The 17,924-nt window shown below is 38.9% G+C and overlaps 1 protein-coding gene across 10 annotated transcripts in view; it reads right to left on the minus strand.

The window, feature by feature from the left end:
• Positions 1-17,924, minus strand: part of TP63 (tumor protein p63) — a 240,574-nt gene that overhangs the window by 8,729 nt on the left and 213,921 nt on the right. For 4 of the 10 annotated variants that reach the window (XM_082393248.1, XM_082393246.1, XM_082393244.1 and 1 more), the window contains 4 exons: positions 17,700-17,836; positions 15,709-15,791; positions 12,658-12,794; positions 1,141-1,298 (listed from right to left, as the gene is read on the minus strand). In XM_082393248.1, the coding sequence (XP_082249374.1) occupies positions 1,141-1,298; positions 12,658-12,794; positions 15,709-15,791; positions 17,700-17,836 (515 nt within the window). Of the gene's footprint in view, positions 1-1,140; positions 1,299-5,277; positions 6,665-12,657; positions 12,795-15,708; positions 15,792-17,699; positions 17,837-17,924 lie in introns of those variants that run through there. The other 6 variants (XM_082393247.1, XM_082393250.1, XM_082393252.1 and 3 more) reach the window with 3 other exon arrangements.

The raw sequence follows: 17,924 nt of genomic DNA on the forward strand, positions 1-17,924 counted from the left end.
GTCAAAGCAGCAGACCTGCCAAAGGGTCAGGTTTAGAGTCTTAGGATGTATTTGTCACTAGTGAGAGAGCAGTCTGGCTCTAATGCCTTCATTGTCATACCAGGTAACCAAACCAAACCTCATATATCTCTTATCTCATTAAAATCTAAACATGTGCTATCAGAACCAGAAAGAGTCATAATCTTAGCCTCCCTTAACTTCTTTAAGAAAACCCAATCTCTTCAAGGCAACAGTGAAATGCAAGTTTAAAGGCTTGATCAAAATAATGAACGATTTCTAGGACAAGACTGAGGCACTGTTTTATGAGGCTGATTATAGGATACATGGACAGTATTTAGGCTTTTGCATCCCTTCTGCATTTTTACCATCCTTTTTTCCTTTCAAGTTTGGGTATCCACTCTGCTAGGTTAAGTTCTAGTGGACAAGCTAATTATATTTACAGCAAAGCTATGCACCAATCATCATCCATGTCGAGGCCCGATTCTCACATTGCCTCTTATGGTTATACTTAGTTGATATGAGGAATCTGTGTGTGAATAAATAAAAGGGAGACTCCTTTCCCTATGTCAATTCTTTAATAACTGTGTATAGGATGGAAAAGATGAGTTGAGAAGCCCAAAAGTGTAGGGCCACAGACGCAAAAACTGTTAACTGTGCAGAGTGATAATTTTATGAATGGAAAACTGAGCCTTAGAGCAGAGAGGTGACTTGTCCAGAGTTATGCAGCTAACGCTGCAATAGAGTCCAGACTACCATCTATTTCTCTAGATTTTAAGTCCACCACACTATGCTACTTCCCACAAGTTGGACATATTTCCTTTTGACTATCTCAAAGAATGTAGAAGGTGGGTCCCCATCCAGGTTGGCAGGAAGTGGACTGTTCTTTTTCACAGAGATCCTTATCCCTACTAAAGGAACAGCCTTCTCTGTCTCTACCAGTGTGCTTTGTAATGAACCATACATCTTACAAGTGAGAAAAAGTTCACCGTGAGAAATTTAAGCCACTCAACTTTGATCTGTCCTGTCCACTGTGCCTCTCACGTAGCTTCAGAGCAAGGCTTCCCCCCATCCCAGAGCAAAGTCTTCCCCTACACTAGTCCTATTGGTCCTCCAGCTGCAGCTAAAGGGAGATGCTCTTACTGTTGGCTCCCATGCCATCGGGAATGGTGGTGGGAGTGAGGGCGTTGCGCTGCTGAGGGTTGATAAGCTGGCTCACGGAAGGCAGCTTGTTCATGCTGTTCATTTTGTTCAGAGGTGGGGAGCTGTTACCATAGGAAGACTGAGACTGCATCGAGGTCCTGGGAACACAAACACGGGAAGGATGGTGAGCACAGGACACTGAAGAGTGGGGACTGGTCATTTCCAACAGGTCTCATATTAAAACACAGCCTTAACTGTACACTTGCAAAAATATTCCTCCAGAACAATGACAGGAACTTACTTGTGTTTCTATCTGAGAATCTCTCCTACCTTGGCAGGGATCACAAGGCTATCATCAAATCGTGTGTTTCCTACATGAATAGAGGACAAAGCTGAATATCTTCCTAAAGCATCTCCTTTGTGAGGGGAAATCATTGCATCCTCTTTTTCCCTCTATTGTTTTCTGCATCCCTTTCAATGTGAAAATCAATAAGGGAAAAGAACTGAGTGAAGACCCAAAGGCTTATGAAAGACATGGGGACGCCAAGCTAAATGGCAGCTGAGGTGTTTCACCTATAGCTTCCTAGGCCATTTGGGCATATGCAGAAAATAACCACAAAGCCAGTCAAACAGGGCATCTGGTAGCACAACCTGCCATCATGCAGAGGACTCAACACGGAAACATGCTTTCTCAGCTTAGCTGTTCATGGGCCATGGGGGAACCCATCGGAATGTCAACAGCCTCTCCACACAAGGGGAACCTGGGAGTCCAAACAACTATTCTGTTAAGTTTCCACAAGTCTCTTGAGAGACAAAGAAAAAACAAAACAAAACAGTTTTCCATTCGGCGTTACTTCAATTTGGAAATTTACTAGAATTGGTTTGTCATATTATGTATTATGTTATATACGACATTCTCTATTCAACTGCCATTGCTGACTTTTCTCTTGAATATAGAACTAGTGATATCTACTAGAATCGGGGAAGGATATAGAGTCAGAAAAACAACGTTTAAGTCTCCCTCCAGCATATGTTAGAAAGCTATAGGTTCCTGTGCAAGCCAGTAAATATCCCTCATCAGAAAATGAAAATATATAAAAACTAAAAATATATACACTTACTGCATGAGTTAGATGCTAGAGGTGGGAAAACTAATAAGAAATGGTCACATCTCGGAGAAGCTCATAGAGTAGTGGATACATGGGGATAACAATCCAACCTACCTTGTAGGGCTATGGTGAGAACCAAAAAAGATAAGGTGAGGAAGAACTGTATACACCGTCAGGCATTTACAGTGAGTCATTATTGTGACCAGAGAATGAAGATTGGGCTGAGCATGTAAAAGGGGAAAACCTCCCTGTTTACACTCCTCAAATAAAATGTATTATTTTGTTCCTATTTGTCTCCTTCCTGCTGCAGCCATATTGTTATTAGAGAAGAGAGGAAAAATGTTTCTTTGAGTTTTATTTGCTTGTATGTGTGTATGTGTATCAGATTTAGAAGGCTCTGTAAATGAATACAAGTTCCAAACAAACACGGTATAATAATGTTTGAAAAAATAACACGTGGCTCTAACACCTGAGTGCTACAGTTGTGCTAGGCTTGGACTTCAAAGCTGCCGCTCTGCATTCTCCGTAATTACACAAAACAGGGAAGGCTCCATTCCATATCACTGAAGAGCCACAGCTAGAGGAATTCAAACAATATGCTATATTTGCATAAATGAACATGACAATGTGCAATTGACAATTCAGCTGCATTTTAGAATCACTGTCTTAAAGTAGGAGGGTATTGATTTCTCACTTTAGCCCTTCTCAAGAAGACAGGTTTAGATCCATGTTGTATAAATGGGTGTTTATATAATAAACTCTCCCAACTGTTAGATTCTTCAGGTTACCAAGTTCTCCTTTATCCATTTTCCAAATGAGTCTCACATCCCTGTGGAGGAGGACATGGGATGGCAGGGTAGGGATGGGCAGAAATGATTATGCCTGTTGTACAGATGGGTAAATATAAGACTCTAAGAAAAAATGTGCCCAAGTCACACATTGCTAAATGATGGGCTGAGAGGTCTCTTGGCTCCTATTCCAAGAGTTTTTCCTTTCATTCTGTGACACCTTCCCAGAAGTAAGACAGTGGAGAGCAATAGGTTACATCAAGAAGTGGCTGAAGTCGTGAGAGGAAATAGGTACAGGGAGCAAGGGATATAGTAAAGGGAGACCCAGCTATCCTCAAACCCACTCCATCCCTGTGTAGAAGCCTTGAATAAGAGTCAGCACATTTGAATACACTTAGGAACATCTGTAAGTCCATATCAAAGTGCAGGAACGTTCAGGGCAAGGTGACCAAGAGAAGCTTTGCCAGGTGCTTCTTTCTCTATCTTTGCCCACCACAAAGTAACAAAGATGCCAGGTTGCCCAGACTCCAGAGGCAGGTTGGTCCTCTGTGACCTAAATAAATGTCTATATATCTCTCCCATCCTCCCAAATCAGTCAAATGTACAGCAAGAGCTAATGGAAGCATTGCTTGAATCATTAATGCCCACCACTAGGAAAGTAAAAATGTATTTAAGAGCTATGAATTTTCCCTGGACCCTCAATTATAGTGAATGCCTTCTTCCAAATCCTGTTACAATTCCTTTCTCCTGTTTTTTGTGGTCTTTATTTTTGACCATTTTATTAGTTCATTTATTTTAAGCCACTTAAATTATTGTTGAGGAAGGTAGGTCACAAACCATAGACAAACAAAGAAGGAACATAAATTTTGGAGCCAATCGAAATATCAGAGTTCACATTCTCGATCTGACACAAATCAATTAAGTGACTTTGGGTATTATACAAGTCTCTGGAGTCTCATTTACTTAATCTGTAGAACAGGCATTACACTCACTCCAGAAGACTTGTTATGAAGATGAAAGGAGATTATGTAAGTGCCCTGGACATTGTCCTACAATTTGTCCTAGAATTCCACCAAAGGATTCCTTCTTTGGCCTTAAATCTTCCATTGCTAGTGAAAAAGCAACTCTCTAGTGGAATTTGGCAATACATCAGGGTGAATCTATTTTACCAAACCACTTTTGCATGGCGGGATCCCAGAGGGGAAAGGGATATTGGGGGTAGAGCAAAACACCGTGGATATGGGGCAGGTCAGAAAAAGGGCAGACATGAACATGAGAAAAGGAATTGTTCCTCCTCGAAATTTTGCCCAGTACCTCCCCACAGGTAACTTTTCTCTCTAGCTGAGGAATCTTGCTTCTAAAGACAAAAGGCAGCATTTATTCTCCAGCTAGATCAACTGTAATTATAAAATATATGCATTTATATAAACATCACTATAAACACATTAAAAACTTCCATAAAAATAGGGTGAAGGGAAAAAAAAACCTCCGGAAGAAAAAACCAACATTAAAAAATTAAACATACTCACTAACACTTTAAGGAATTCGTGAATTCCTTAAAAAGGATTAGAAAGTTTTTAGATTAATTGAAAACGGTGCCAATGTAACAGGATCATCTGATTTTACTATTATACTTCTATCTAAAACATAAACATGTTTATTCTCAAGTATTTTTCTTGTTTTTCTTAAGTATTTTTCTAAGTGACTATATTAATTTTATTTAGAACGGTTGTTTTTGAAGTTTTTAAAAATTGTTATTCAAAGATCAGAACGTATTGTAATTTTTTTTTTAAAACCTATGCACAACAGGTTCTACTACAGATTTCTGGATATTTCCTAACACCAGTGTCACGGAAGCCAATTTATTTAATAAACTGGAATTTGATTTAAATTTCTTCTAGTGAACTTGGCAACTGAAGATATAACTCAAGGTTTATTCAGAGATGTGAACAAATGATGCTATAGTGCCTAGCTCTTTATGATGAAATTAAACATGCACACGGCTAAAATAAATTTTCAAGTTAACATGGGCATTGAAATTTATTTTTAGGACTGATGGCCTTGATACAGAGTATCTTAAATAAAAACACCAACTATGACAATAGTGTAGACAGAACCAAAGTGACCTATTCTTCTTGTTCTTTAGACTTACACATGGTACTTCAAGCACTTAAATGAAAATATTCTAGCATTTAAGGAATTTAAAAAAGCAAAAGAGACAGAAAAGAAAAACTGCGAGATAAACCAAGATGCAAAAGTTTATTGAAAATTAAAATCACACATCCATAAAGCAACAGCCTCAATAACAAGAAATCATTGCTGTGGTGACAAAGAATAAAGAGCTGGTGACCTGGTGTGGGGAGCAGATTTTTTTAGTCTTTATACTATTATTTTAAAATATGATTTAAAATGGAAATAGATTCTCTGAAGTCTTTGAACCAAAAAAGAAAAATTATCTATTCTTCCTGTCTTTAATTTTTAGGCCAGGAGTGTTGATTTAAAAATGTGTCTGCTTGGACATCACTTAAATAAAGCATAAGTGTCCTGGACAAGGCAATTTGAACAGTGTCAGTGATATGGCTGATTTTACGGAGCTCCAATCAAAGGAGTTAATTATAGATTTGGTGAGAGGACTTTGAATTCCATTGTGGACATGGAAGAATGATATATGACTGCCTGAAAGAATATTACTGGGGTAGTTTTACCCTCCTCTTAAAATGACAAAAGAGGTTTACCTGCCTTGGGGTCCAAACACAAATTTTGGAGGGTTTCCAAAAGCAAGGAAGACTATCACATCAGATGCTGACATGGGGTGGCAGTGGCAGGTCCTGACACAGAATTAATGAACTTTCTACTACATATGAGGAGAGGATACTGATAATGCAAGTTCTCAAAAAGAAGAAAAAATCATTCCCCGCAGTGGCTACTCAGGGTAGTTATTACCTCTCTGCCCAGCAGTACATTTGACACCTTAGCTTGTTACTATTTGCAGTATCATTGCATGACCAGCATTAAAAGGGCCTGAGTCTCTCAGTCACCTACAGTTTACTTCTGCCCAGACAATAACAACTTTTTTTTCTCCTTTGCTTAAAAAGACATCTTAAGTTTGAGACCTGCTCAAAAGCTTCTTCATGAGTTTTAGAAACACAACAGAAGGTAACAGAAAAGGGTTCCAATAAACATCGTAATGCCCCTCTTCCCAACCTGAGCTCCTCCCTCCCAAGAAACAACACAAAAGCTCACAGACAGACACAGGGGTTCCTGATGGACCAATGCTAGATCTAAGGATACAGAATCTGCAGAAAATGTCCTTTCTTGTACAGTTTTGAGTCCCTTCAAAGATTTTCTTACTAGTGGCTGTGTGCCTTTGAGCAGTTGGGTCTCTGAGCCAAAGTGTCTTCAAGTCCTGGCTACGAGGGCTTGATACACACACACACACACACACACACACACACACACACACACACGGAAACACAACAAACACATAACGCTCAAAATACAGAGATGGGGCTCTATGGGTACACTGATCGGTTTGGGGGGCTGGAATGTCTAAAGAAGACGTCAGATTGCCTCGGGCTTTCTCTCCGGGGCTCCACAAGCTCATTCCTGAAGCAGGCTGAAAGGAGACTGCAGAGAGGAACCAGAGAAAAGAAAAGATGAAGGCTTAGGACTTCATATATTCACATCAACTGAATACAGAAACACATCCTTCTACCTTCATGATCATAGTATAGTCAGAACAGAATGCCACACGGCTATTTTTGTTCCTTCCTCTTTACCTTCCTTTAAGATTACTCAGAGATGACTTCCCAAGATTTTTATGAAGAAGAAATGAGAGAAGGCAATGGTAACTATCTAGAACTATTAGAATCACCTGTGGAACTTTAAAAAAATGCATTTTCCCGGATCCTTTCTGAGACCAGGCTGGGACCCAGGCATACACATACTTTTAAGAAGTTCCACAAGTTACTCAGTTGAGGACTATTGAGACAAGGTAGGTCAAGATGCTTAGTATGGTGCTTGGCATACTGGACTCAATTAATTGCAAAAAGGAATGCAGAGTCAAGAAGTAACTTCAATCTTTTGTAAAATGTCATCTGCCCAATTATGATACCTCATTACTGTTCCTGTCTAGCCTAACTCTGAAGTATGAAGAAATATGATCTTATCAGTCTGGGGGCTGTGTCATCATGCCTTTGTAAAGAACTACTAATGAGCATTTTGCATGTGCCCAGATTGTGATGGATAAATATCCTAATCCTTTCAGTCACAAACTTGGCCTAGAAATGCACATATCAAACTCACCAAAACAACTTTTGCATAATGAAGAAATCAATTATGACACAAGGATGCCAGGAACAAATCCTCTTATTTTCCTAAGGGTTGTGCAACCCTATGAACTGTTTGGGAATTACTGCCCAGATGGCTTTTGAATCACATTTGGTTACTCCTTGCAAAGGAACAAAGCAATTTTCACTTGGTCAGTGCTGAGATTTAGTAAGCCATCTCACCAGCAAGAATTGAGATCATCTTAAAGAAGATGCCAGAATACAAATTAGTAGGGAAGCAATTTATTACCAACTAAAGAACAATGGCTTCGACTTCTTGTGTGGATATTACATCTTGGGGCTTCTCTTGGACCAAGGGTTGAATAAGACAACATGCAGAAATCATCTTTCACTTATGAAAAAAATGTCTGGACCAGAGAATTACACACTGAGACTAGAACTGAGACAAGTTCTGCAATGAGACGTGAGACCTTAGAAAAGTGATTTAATCTATCTGAATTTAATTAATCTGAGGGTGTTTTTCTGCATTACCACTTCAGAGCTAATAAATCTCTGTCCTGACAACTTCCTAACATTTTCGTGAAGTTCTAAACTAACTGTGTAAACTGCAAAGGCTTGTGCAGTGCCATGACCTATAAGGTTGAACCACATGAAACTGCCCATATTTACCTTTTTTTTATCTATGAAACTAGCAATTTCAAACAAATATTCTGGAAGTGTGGAGAATTTCTAAGTCAGACTTAGAAATATGGTATTAGTCATATCTGTCAGTGAGAGAGAGAAAGATTTGTGTCTTCTGCTTTCGTCTACATTGATAATTCTGAAAATATTACTTGCTTCTTTCTCAGATACATGAATCTGAGGAAGAATTATCAACATTCTTGAAGAAAATCGTAGCCAGATGAGCTTAAAGAAATAGGACTTTACACTGAAACCACAAGGGTAAATACCAACTACCTGATACAGGGACAGAAAAATGGGAATGAATGCTTGCTTTGTGTTTTCTTATTATGACTTTCTTAACTAATGAAGCAGTCCAGAATATTGTAAAGAGCTATGTCTTCCAGATCTGATTCTAGTCTCAGATTTATTATGAACTGGCTATGAAATCACAGGTGTAGTTCATTGGGCCTCAGTTTCCCCAGCTCTAGCACAAAGGGGTTAGAACTATAGTCTTGAAGATCCTGTTCTGCTCCAATACTCTCTGACCTATATCATTGATACTAATAAGCCGCGATCATCAAGTGATCATAAAGGAGAAGGAAACACTAAGAGCTCCTCAGGATGTCATACATTTGTATTAAAATCAAAGTACATCTATTCTGTAGAAACTTAAAAATAATTCTCCAGAGTTGGGCTAAGTAAAATTTTAACAAAGTAATGCTGCTCTCAGATCAGATCTTACCCAAGAAGGAGGGTAAATTACAGAAGAAAAAAAATGAACAAGAGATAGTATTGGTCAAAAGTACACATGTCATAAAGATTGCTAAAATGGTCTCAAGTGGCTTCTGCAAAACTGTCTTAAGAGTTAATGTCCCTTGAAAATATGACGGTAAGGAGTCTGGTGGCAAGAATGGGTCCAATTTGTCCTCTCACTAGATTCTGGCTCCTATGAACATAACTCCCTATGTTTATTCCAATGTGAGCCATTCAACTAAAATCAAATTTCCTTATAAATGGAATAAAGCCTACTTACAGCTATAACAACTCGATTCACAAAAACTCGGTGTAAGATTTATCCTCCAGAAAGCCTATGATCATGAAGGTAATTGTGAAGGAATTTTTGAAAAAGGAAAACCATGCACAAATGAAAAGCAAGCAGCGAGAAAACATATAGTGAGGAACTAATAGAAGCAATTAAACTGAAAATATTTTATTGCTACCTCATACAGAGTGTATTCTCCTCCCACTAATTTTCACTCTAATATAAAGAAAAGCATAAAATTGATTCCTTACCAGCATAACATATTGGTACTAAGTTTTTGCAAAGGAAATCACAGGCTATCATAGGCATTTTCCAAGCTGATGTATTCTTTTCAAATGATTGCCAGGAATTAGATTTCCAGTTTTCTTTGTCTAATCATTCGTGCTCTTTCTTGAAGCTTTGTATAAAAATAAAAGAGCTGAAAAAAACTGAGCTGAAGAATACAGCAACGGGAGAATTTATATAAATGTATATCAATCATTGGAGGGAGACCCATGTATATATAATGTAACAAAGACATAATTAGACCAAATGTCTATATTTTGCAAAGATTTCATTTTGCAGTCTGTTATATTTCCATGCACAATTTATCACAGCTGAAGTTAGCTCTTATATACTGTGAGACAAGCACTCAAAAACATGCAATGATACATATAAATGGACACCACAGGAAACTATGGGGCTACAAATTCCTCGCTAGTTATCTGTGACCACACATGCAAAAAAGTGAAAATATGTCTCTAAAATCTTTTGAGCTTCTTAAAATAATAATTTTAAGATATAGTTTCTTCTTTGATGAAATAGATTGTTTTATGGAATATTAATTATAAATAAAATAATTTCCCTTTAGAGCAATGCAAGCCAATTAGGCTAGATAAGTTATAAGCCCTGGATAACTCATCATCCAGGGACATGGGACTATATATCCTTGTGTACTCCATGTAAAACAAACAAATGCACCTGCCCCCAACTGAAACAGATCATCTTGGCCTGTAAAGTCTCTAAAATTATGACAAAACTATTCCTTCTACTGTATAATCTAGACAGGTTGTTTAAAATTGTCCTATGAACTTACATGATACTGAGAATAAACTTCCAGAGCTTTCTTAAGATTCAAAAGGTGTTCTGGTTAGGAATTCACCACCAAACTGTAAACTATAGGAAGGCGGGAACCTCAACTATCTCATCTCTATTTTTACTGCTTTCACGTAGCAGATCTTCGGTAAAAAGCTTATTACACGAGTCACGTCAACTATTCCAGTCTTAGCTGATGATGAACCATATTTTGTGTCTAGATGGGCATGTCTTTTTCAGCCAGAAGAAAGACAAGAGAAGCCTCTGTTAAAGGCTGCTGTTGTTTTGTTAGATACTGAAATGACACCTTAAAAGACTTCCTAAAATCTTTTAATACCTCTCTACTTTAGAATATATAGATTAGCTTCCAGATACTCCTATCAAAAAATATGAACCTCAAGAAGCCATGAAGGAGCCACTCTTTTATCTAGAAGAAGGATTGGCAAACTATAGTGAATGGGCCAAACCTGGCCCATAAACTAAGAATAGTTTTTACATTTTTACAAGGTAGGAAAAATTCAAAAGAAGAAGAATGTTTCATGACAAGTGAAAATTATATGAAATTCAAACTTCAGTGTCCATAAAATAAAACTTTATTGTAACAGCTGCTCTCATTTGTTTACATATTGTCTGTGGTTTGCTGCTGTGCTTCTGAACTGGGGAGCTACAAGAGACCATATATATGGACCAGAAAGCCTAAGATATTTACTACTGGTGCTTTACAGAAAATAAAGTTTGCCAACCCCTGTGCTAGAGGGTCAGACCTTCCAAACCACACCATTTAATACTGACAGAACTTTTCCTGTTAAAAAAAGGCAGGAAATCACGGAGCAACTAGTTCAGCATGATCTGCTATGGATTAGTTCTTCTGAGGTCATTTTGTCTAAGCCAAACACTTCCAGAGTGAACCGGTGACGATCTGAGAGTATGTCTTAATAGCATGACATGCATATCTTGGAGAAGGCATTTATCCCCTTTTGGTTTGTAAATGATGTTACAAGTCTATTTCTTTGATTCCTCTTGTATGAGTTTATAAGAACTAAATCAGTTTTACACTTGAATGTTTTAATATATATTTCTATCTGATATCCTAAAGACTACATAGGATTGGCAATGGGAATTCTGTAACCTTGAATTCTAATTCTCCTTTGGAGTACCCTGTGTCCCCAAGGAACTGCCTGATTCAAATTTCCAGTCAGCCTTACTCTAAAACCTTATAATTATGATTTGCAAACTTTTGCGCCAGAAGTGAATGGTGAGATCTCTTCCAGGCAAAAAAGGTCTTAAATGCTCAAAGAGCCTGAAGTCCTTTAAAGAGAGAGCACACTTATTTTCTATTCCCCTGCTGCCCACTCCATACCTCATAGTCAGTAGGTATGGGCTCAGAGGATGCCTTCTGACTATCAGAAATACAGTCCAACCTTCTCACCTACATTTATTTTGATTTAAAAAAGAAAAACAATCTCTTTTTATTACACTTTCCATAGGTATCTCTCTAGAGTAGCTAATAATATATGAGAAAAGATCCACTATTTATTGCTCATTTACATTTCTATTGTAAAAGACAATCTTTGACTTAGGCAAGATGGTTTTGGTTTTATTTTTTTTTTTTTTGCCTGAAGAATAAAGTCAAATGCTTGAATTACTAAAATGAGCCCCAAATGTCTATATTTTACATCTATCTACAGAGACTCTGGCAATACTTCCAGTACAGACACAATAGTTTTTAAGCTAACAAGTGATTATTCTTAACCACAGAAGGGTAAGTATAAGTGGAGCCCTGATTCACCAACTTCTCTTCCTTTTACAAGAGCTATTTTATTCTGGTTAGTCATAAAACAATTAACATAATCAAAGATACAAGAATCTAGGTAAAACTTAACATGTAAATAGGTTGTATGTATATTCTAATATGGTTGCAAAATCTGACCTCATTGATGTAAACATGTATCGCTGGAAGAAGACCTAGAATGGGGATGTTAAAACACGGCAATATGATGCCACTTTGCCCTTCTGCATCTAGATGTTTGCCAAATGAGCACGCACTGGGACTCTGAATCCTCAACACAGCACTCAAGTCACTTATAGTAAAACCTATGTGCTGTCTCTATAACAGTTTTCCCAAAAGTGGATTGTGTGCGTCCCAGGAGAGGGACAAGATAATCTATCGAGATGAGGAAGACAACATGTTTTTAAACAGACACATTATTACTAGAATAGAGTGTGTACTCAAAGTTCAACTATTGATAGACGTGTTTGGATCAGAGGCATAGAGAAGAGAAATAATTCTGTTAGTGTGAGTCTTTTTTGTAATTCACTTGAAATGGTTTGTATTCAATTGCAAAATGTAGGTGGAACTTCTCAAAGGGAAGGTTATAAGAAACCCAGAAGATTGTTGAAGTGAAAAAAGGTGCCCCACACCAGCCCATCTGAACCTACCATATTCTGCTCACAACCTCATCTTTTACATCACCCGACAATCACCCTGTTGCTGATCTGAATAAACAGTCGTCTTACTCACGTCTCCTAAAAGGACACAGGGACACACTCACTGTTTCTGAAGTAAATGCTGGTGCTGCTGTTGTTGCTGCTGCCTGTATGTTTCAATCGTGTGCTGAGGAAGGTACTGCATGAGTTCCAGGGATTCTTTGATCTTCAGCAGCATTTCGTAAGTCTCACGACCCCTCACCTATGTCAAAGAGCAGAAGAAAAGTGAAGAAAAAATGAAGAGCTGTAGAACTATCAGAAGTACAGTCAATGCTCATTATTCGTGGATTCTGCATGGACGAATTCGCCTACTTGTTAACATTTATTTGTAACAGGAAAAACAACACTGGCAGGCTTTGCAGTCATTCACAGACATGCACAGAGTGATGAAAAGCTGATTCAACCATTGTGCATGTTCCCAGCTGAGGGGGAAGAAGGCGATGCTCCGCCTTTTTGTTTCAGATCTCATGCTGGAAACAGATGTCCTTCTCGTAGTCTAGTTAGGGCCACACTTTTCACTTTTTGTGGGTGATTTTTCCATTTAAAATAGTTCCCAAGGGCAGCTGCCGTGCTATCTCATGATCCTAAGTGCAAGAAGGCTGTGATGTGCCTTATGGAGAGAATATGTGTTAGATAAGCTTAGGTCAGCCATGAGTTATAGTGCTATGGGCAGTGAGTTCAATGTTAATGAATCAACAGTATATATTAAATAAGAAATACACATGAAACAAGGTAATGCATTGATCAGTTACTAAAAACATGACCAGAGGCTCACAGGAACCTAATCCTGTATTTCCTCTAGGAGCAATGATTCAGTATTTGCTAGTACAGTGTTCACAGTGACTTTATAAAGCATAAGTACCACAAATAATTAGAATTAACTGTAATTACCTCTAGAAGGACACATGTTTTCAGCAGAGGTAAAATGTGCTTCCTTCTTTAAGAGAGTCTCTTAAAAGCTTTAAAAAGTCTGAGCAGCTATTTACAATAGCCAGGACATGGAAGCAACCTAAGTGTCCATTGACAGATGAATGGATAAAGAAGATGTGGCACATATATACAATGGAATATTACTCAGCCATAAAAAGAAACAAAACTGAGTTATTTGTAGTGAGGTGGATGGACCTAGAGTCTGTCATACAGAGTGAAGTAAGTCAGAGAGAGAAAAACAAATATCGTATGCTAACACATATATATGGAATCCAAAAAAAAAAAAGATGATCATGAAGAACCTAAGGGCAAGACGGGAATAAAGACGCAGACCTACTAGAGAATGGCCTTGAGGACACGGGGAGGGGGAAGGGTAAGCTGGGACAAAGTGAGAGAGTGGCATGGACATATATACACTACCAAATGTAAAATAGATAGCTAGTGGGAAGCAGCTGCACAGCACAGGGAGATCAGCTCAGTGCTTTGTGACCAGCTAGAAGGGTGGGATGCAGGGGTGGGAGGGAGGGAGATGCAACAGGGAAGAGATATGGGAACATATGTATATGTATAACTGATTCACTTTGTTATAGAGCAGAAACTAACACACCATTGTAAAGCAATTATACTCCAATAAAAATGTTAAAAAAAAAAAAAGTCTGAGCAGGACCAGGACTAGAGACAGGCAAGTGGAGAACAAAGGGCACTTGCCTGACCCCGAGAGTGAGTGTCTGTTTACCCTGTGCACCCTAGCACATCACCTGTCCCCTCCCTGAGCATGAGAGGCAGAGTTTGTCAGAATTCAGAAATGGAAAGATTTTCTCTACCTTTTGTTGGGTTAACTCCTACTAATCCCAGCTCTGGGGATCATGCTCTTTGAGAAGTTTATCCTGACCTGTCTTTTAGGCTGATTCTTCCATCCTTCCTATGTGCTCCCACAGTGTCATGCCTAGCTTTGCTGAAGCACTGATTTCATTGCATTATGCCTATTTGTCTCCTCACTAGAAGGCAAGATCTTGGAAGGTAAGAATTGTACCCTACTGATCTCTAAGTGCTCAGGGTCTTGCATTACTGCCACTCAACAAATATCAACCAAATTCATGGTAAATTAAGAGTTTTTTTTTTCTTTACACATTTCAGTTTGGCTAATTCGTCACTAAAAATAAGATGTAACAGAATACAGGGTATCTCCTCCATTAGTACAAACTGAAATTTCATGAAAAAAAACAGCTCTTCCAGTGGTTTCTATCTCATCTGCTGAAAACATATTAGGTCTTTCAGAAAATCTAGTATAGCAAGAAAATGTTTAACTTAGAGTTCACATGTCAGTTTCCATATGTAGCCTGAGAAACAAGACACTGAGAATCTTAGCTAACTCACTGTCTAATTATTCTGCCAGCAAGCAGTCTAATTCCCTTACCTGACCTTCAGGGCCCGAAGAAGGAAGGGCAGCAAGCACGACACACCCAAACCTGTGGCTTAGTTTTAATCCCAGTCAGATCTCCTGGCCTAGCTTGTCTGTGTCGCAAGTCAGTGTAGATGGCATCAAGAGATATACTGGTTACCCAAACTCTGCTGCCACTCTAGATAGCAAAGACCTAAGGTAATAAGAATTCGATGAACTACAACCATAGCCTAAAAAGGGGCACCTTGGTGACCTTGAGAGGGCTTATATTCCTTGTAGGAATGAAAAATGTTCCTACACAATAACTAGGCCAAGTCTCTGGCCATTCCCATATAATTGAGGATTCTGCCTGGCTTGGCTTTCTTTATAGCACTCCCTAAAAGAAATCCCAGGCAATTCATTATGTATTATCAACTTTGTGAATGCCTTCTGACAAAATTTTAGTACTAAATTGGTATGACCATGCTGTCTAAAATCATGTTATCACTCTTAAATAATGAAGTACAAATTAATTTTAAATATTTGCATAAGAGAAATTTTATTAGGAAGGTAGCTTTGACTGGGTGAGCAGTAAGTAGAAGAGCCCACACTGTTAATATGTACCAGAACTGTAGAGGGAAGGAGTAATTTCCTAATTTTGCAAAAAATAAATTCTCTGTTTTATCTCACTAGTCTCCGTCACCCTCTTCTCATTGTCACAGATAATCGAAAGATGACCCCAGAGTAAAAGCTCATTCAAAGAAGGTGAAAATGAAGCGATCATGAATACCCAAGGGAGACTCACTGGTAAGTATAGCAGTTCATCATCTGGGGATCTTCGTTTCTTGATGGATGTCATCTGGATGCCATGTGTATTTTGACGAAAAGCTGGTGGAGGAAAAATGCAAGTTTCATCCTGGGAACATTTCTGAAGCAATAAATACATTTATTACACAGACAGTAGCACCAGCAACACTTATGAGATTAGAATTTCTAGTTCTAAGCAGCCAGTAATTGGTGATGATTGCTTTTACCTTAGATGTAAACCTAGCAATAATGAGGTGGGGAGGAGGGAAGGTGAGGGAAAACAAATGAAAGAAAACCCCAGGGGAGGTCGGGGAGGCTGGGAAATGGCCTCTGGCTTAAGTAGTGCTGCAGGAATCCTTGTTTCTTCCTGGCATGGGTCTGTGAACAGCTGTTCAGGAAAGGAAGATACATTGGTTTTGTGTTTTATTTTTCAGGTCATTTATATTCCAAGGAGGTAAATGCATGCTATAGAGGTTGTCTTGCCAGTGCATTCAGCCTTGTGAGTTTACCCTTCCGATGTCAGTATGTACATCGCATAACTTTTGATTAGCAGTCTTTCTTTCCAGGACCTCAGTTTTCTCTTTGGTAAAATGAGTGAATTAATCTCATAAATCCCTAAAGTTTCCACAATGTAGAAACTACACCCAGGATCCAGGGTATAGAGAGGATTCTCCTACCAAAGTTCAAATAATCATTCTTACTGAAAGTTACTGATTTATTGGTAACTGAGGTGCTCGGGGAAGTGTATGGAGCTAGGCCAACAGACAGACCCAAGAGGAAAATAAGGGTAGAGATATAATTATGGATATTATATGTACTATTGATATTGTATATATAATATAAATCCTATGTATATGATTTTTTGAGGAATAATCAGGGAGAAAAAGAGACTAACTGGAAAAGCAAATCACACTGAACAGCCAGAAGTTAATGGAGGTCAGTTGTTATAACACTGTTGTTCTGTAAAATGCAACAAAAATTTTTATTTCTTCTGCAGAATAATCAGTAAAAAGATTAAAACCTTTTTCATGATACAATTCATAGTGTGATGTTCTTTACAATACTTGCTGTCGTGATATCAGGCTTATGCAAGCCACCTTCTAGAATTATGTCTCACGCTCTAGTAGCTCGTGTGGATCAATGGTTTTCAAACGCTTGTTACCTGAAGAACCTCTGTTACCTGAAGGCCTCTGGGGACGTGTACCTCACGGGCAAGGGGTGGTGTGAGTGGAGCGTGAAACCACAACTCACCCCGACTCCTGCTTCTTCAGCTACAGCAGCTCTGCTTTCACCTATTTTGCATTCTTTGAAATATTTCTTTAATAAAAGCTTTTACTGCTTAAAAAGACCAGTTGGAAAACAACTGACCTAAATCATTAGCCTCACTATAAATGATGTAACTAAGGCCCCAAGTGGGTCCTACACATCAAGATTCAATGAAACCCAGATCTGCATATTTCCCAGACTGCGCTTTATAAAATGTGTTCTTAAGTCTCGCTATTCCCCCAGATTCAAGAGGAGGGCAGGTGGCATTTTCAACCCTCATGCTCAATAATAGAAAAATAAATGGATACCAATAGGCTGAGATACTGCTTCTCAAACTTTAGCTGGCAACAGAATCATCTGCAGGTCTTACACAACATAGGTTCCTGGACCTCACACCCAGAATTTCTGATTCAGCAAGTCTGGGAACTAAGAATTTGCATTTCTACCCAGTTTCCAGATGATGCTGACGTTGCTGGTTTGGCAGTCATATCTGGAGCATTGCTGACTAAGAAATCCTCACCGTGATGATTTGCTTTTGAAATGCTATAGTGTACACCTGGAGTCCATTTCAGCGAGAGCTGCTCCCATCAGCTCTGGGGCCTCGGGTCATACTTGCCTCTAAAGCCCTTAGGTCTTATTCTGCAGCTTCTCAAAGATCACTCCCCAGCCCCCCTCTCTGGAGAAGACTTAACCCTACCCCGTTTGGCCACTACAGCTACTTACGGCGCTTCGTACCATCACCGTTCTTTGTGCTGTCTGAGACTTGCTGCTTTCTGATGCTGTCTTCGTCTGCCTTCCTATCTCTCCCTGGGCAAGCACAGATCCGGGCCTCAAAACAGCGGCGGCCCAGGACTTGCCCACTAGGAATTAGAGAAGAGGAGAAGAAAGGGTTAAGTTAAAATAATTTGAAAAGTCCCCTACTGGCCATCACCAGTGCACCACCACTAC

Source organism: Balaenoptera borealis, assembly GCF_965194805.1.
Source record: "Balaenoptera borealis genome assembly, chromosome: 5".
Classification (NCBI taxonomy): Eukaryota; Metazoa; Chordata; class Mammalia; order Artiodactyla; family Balaenopteridae; genus Balaenoptera; species Balaenoptera borealis.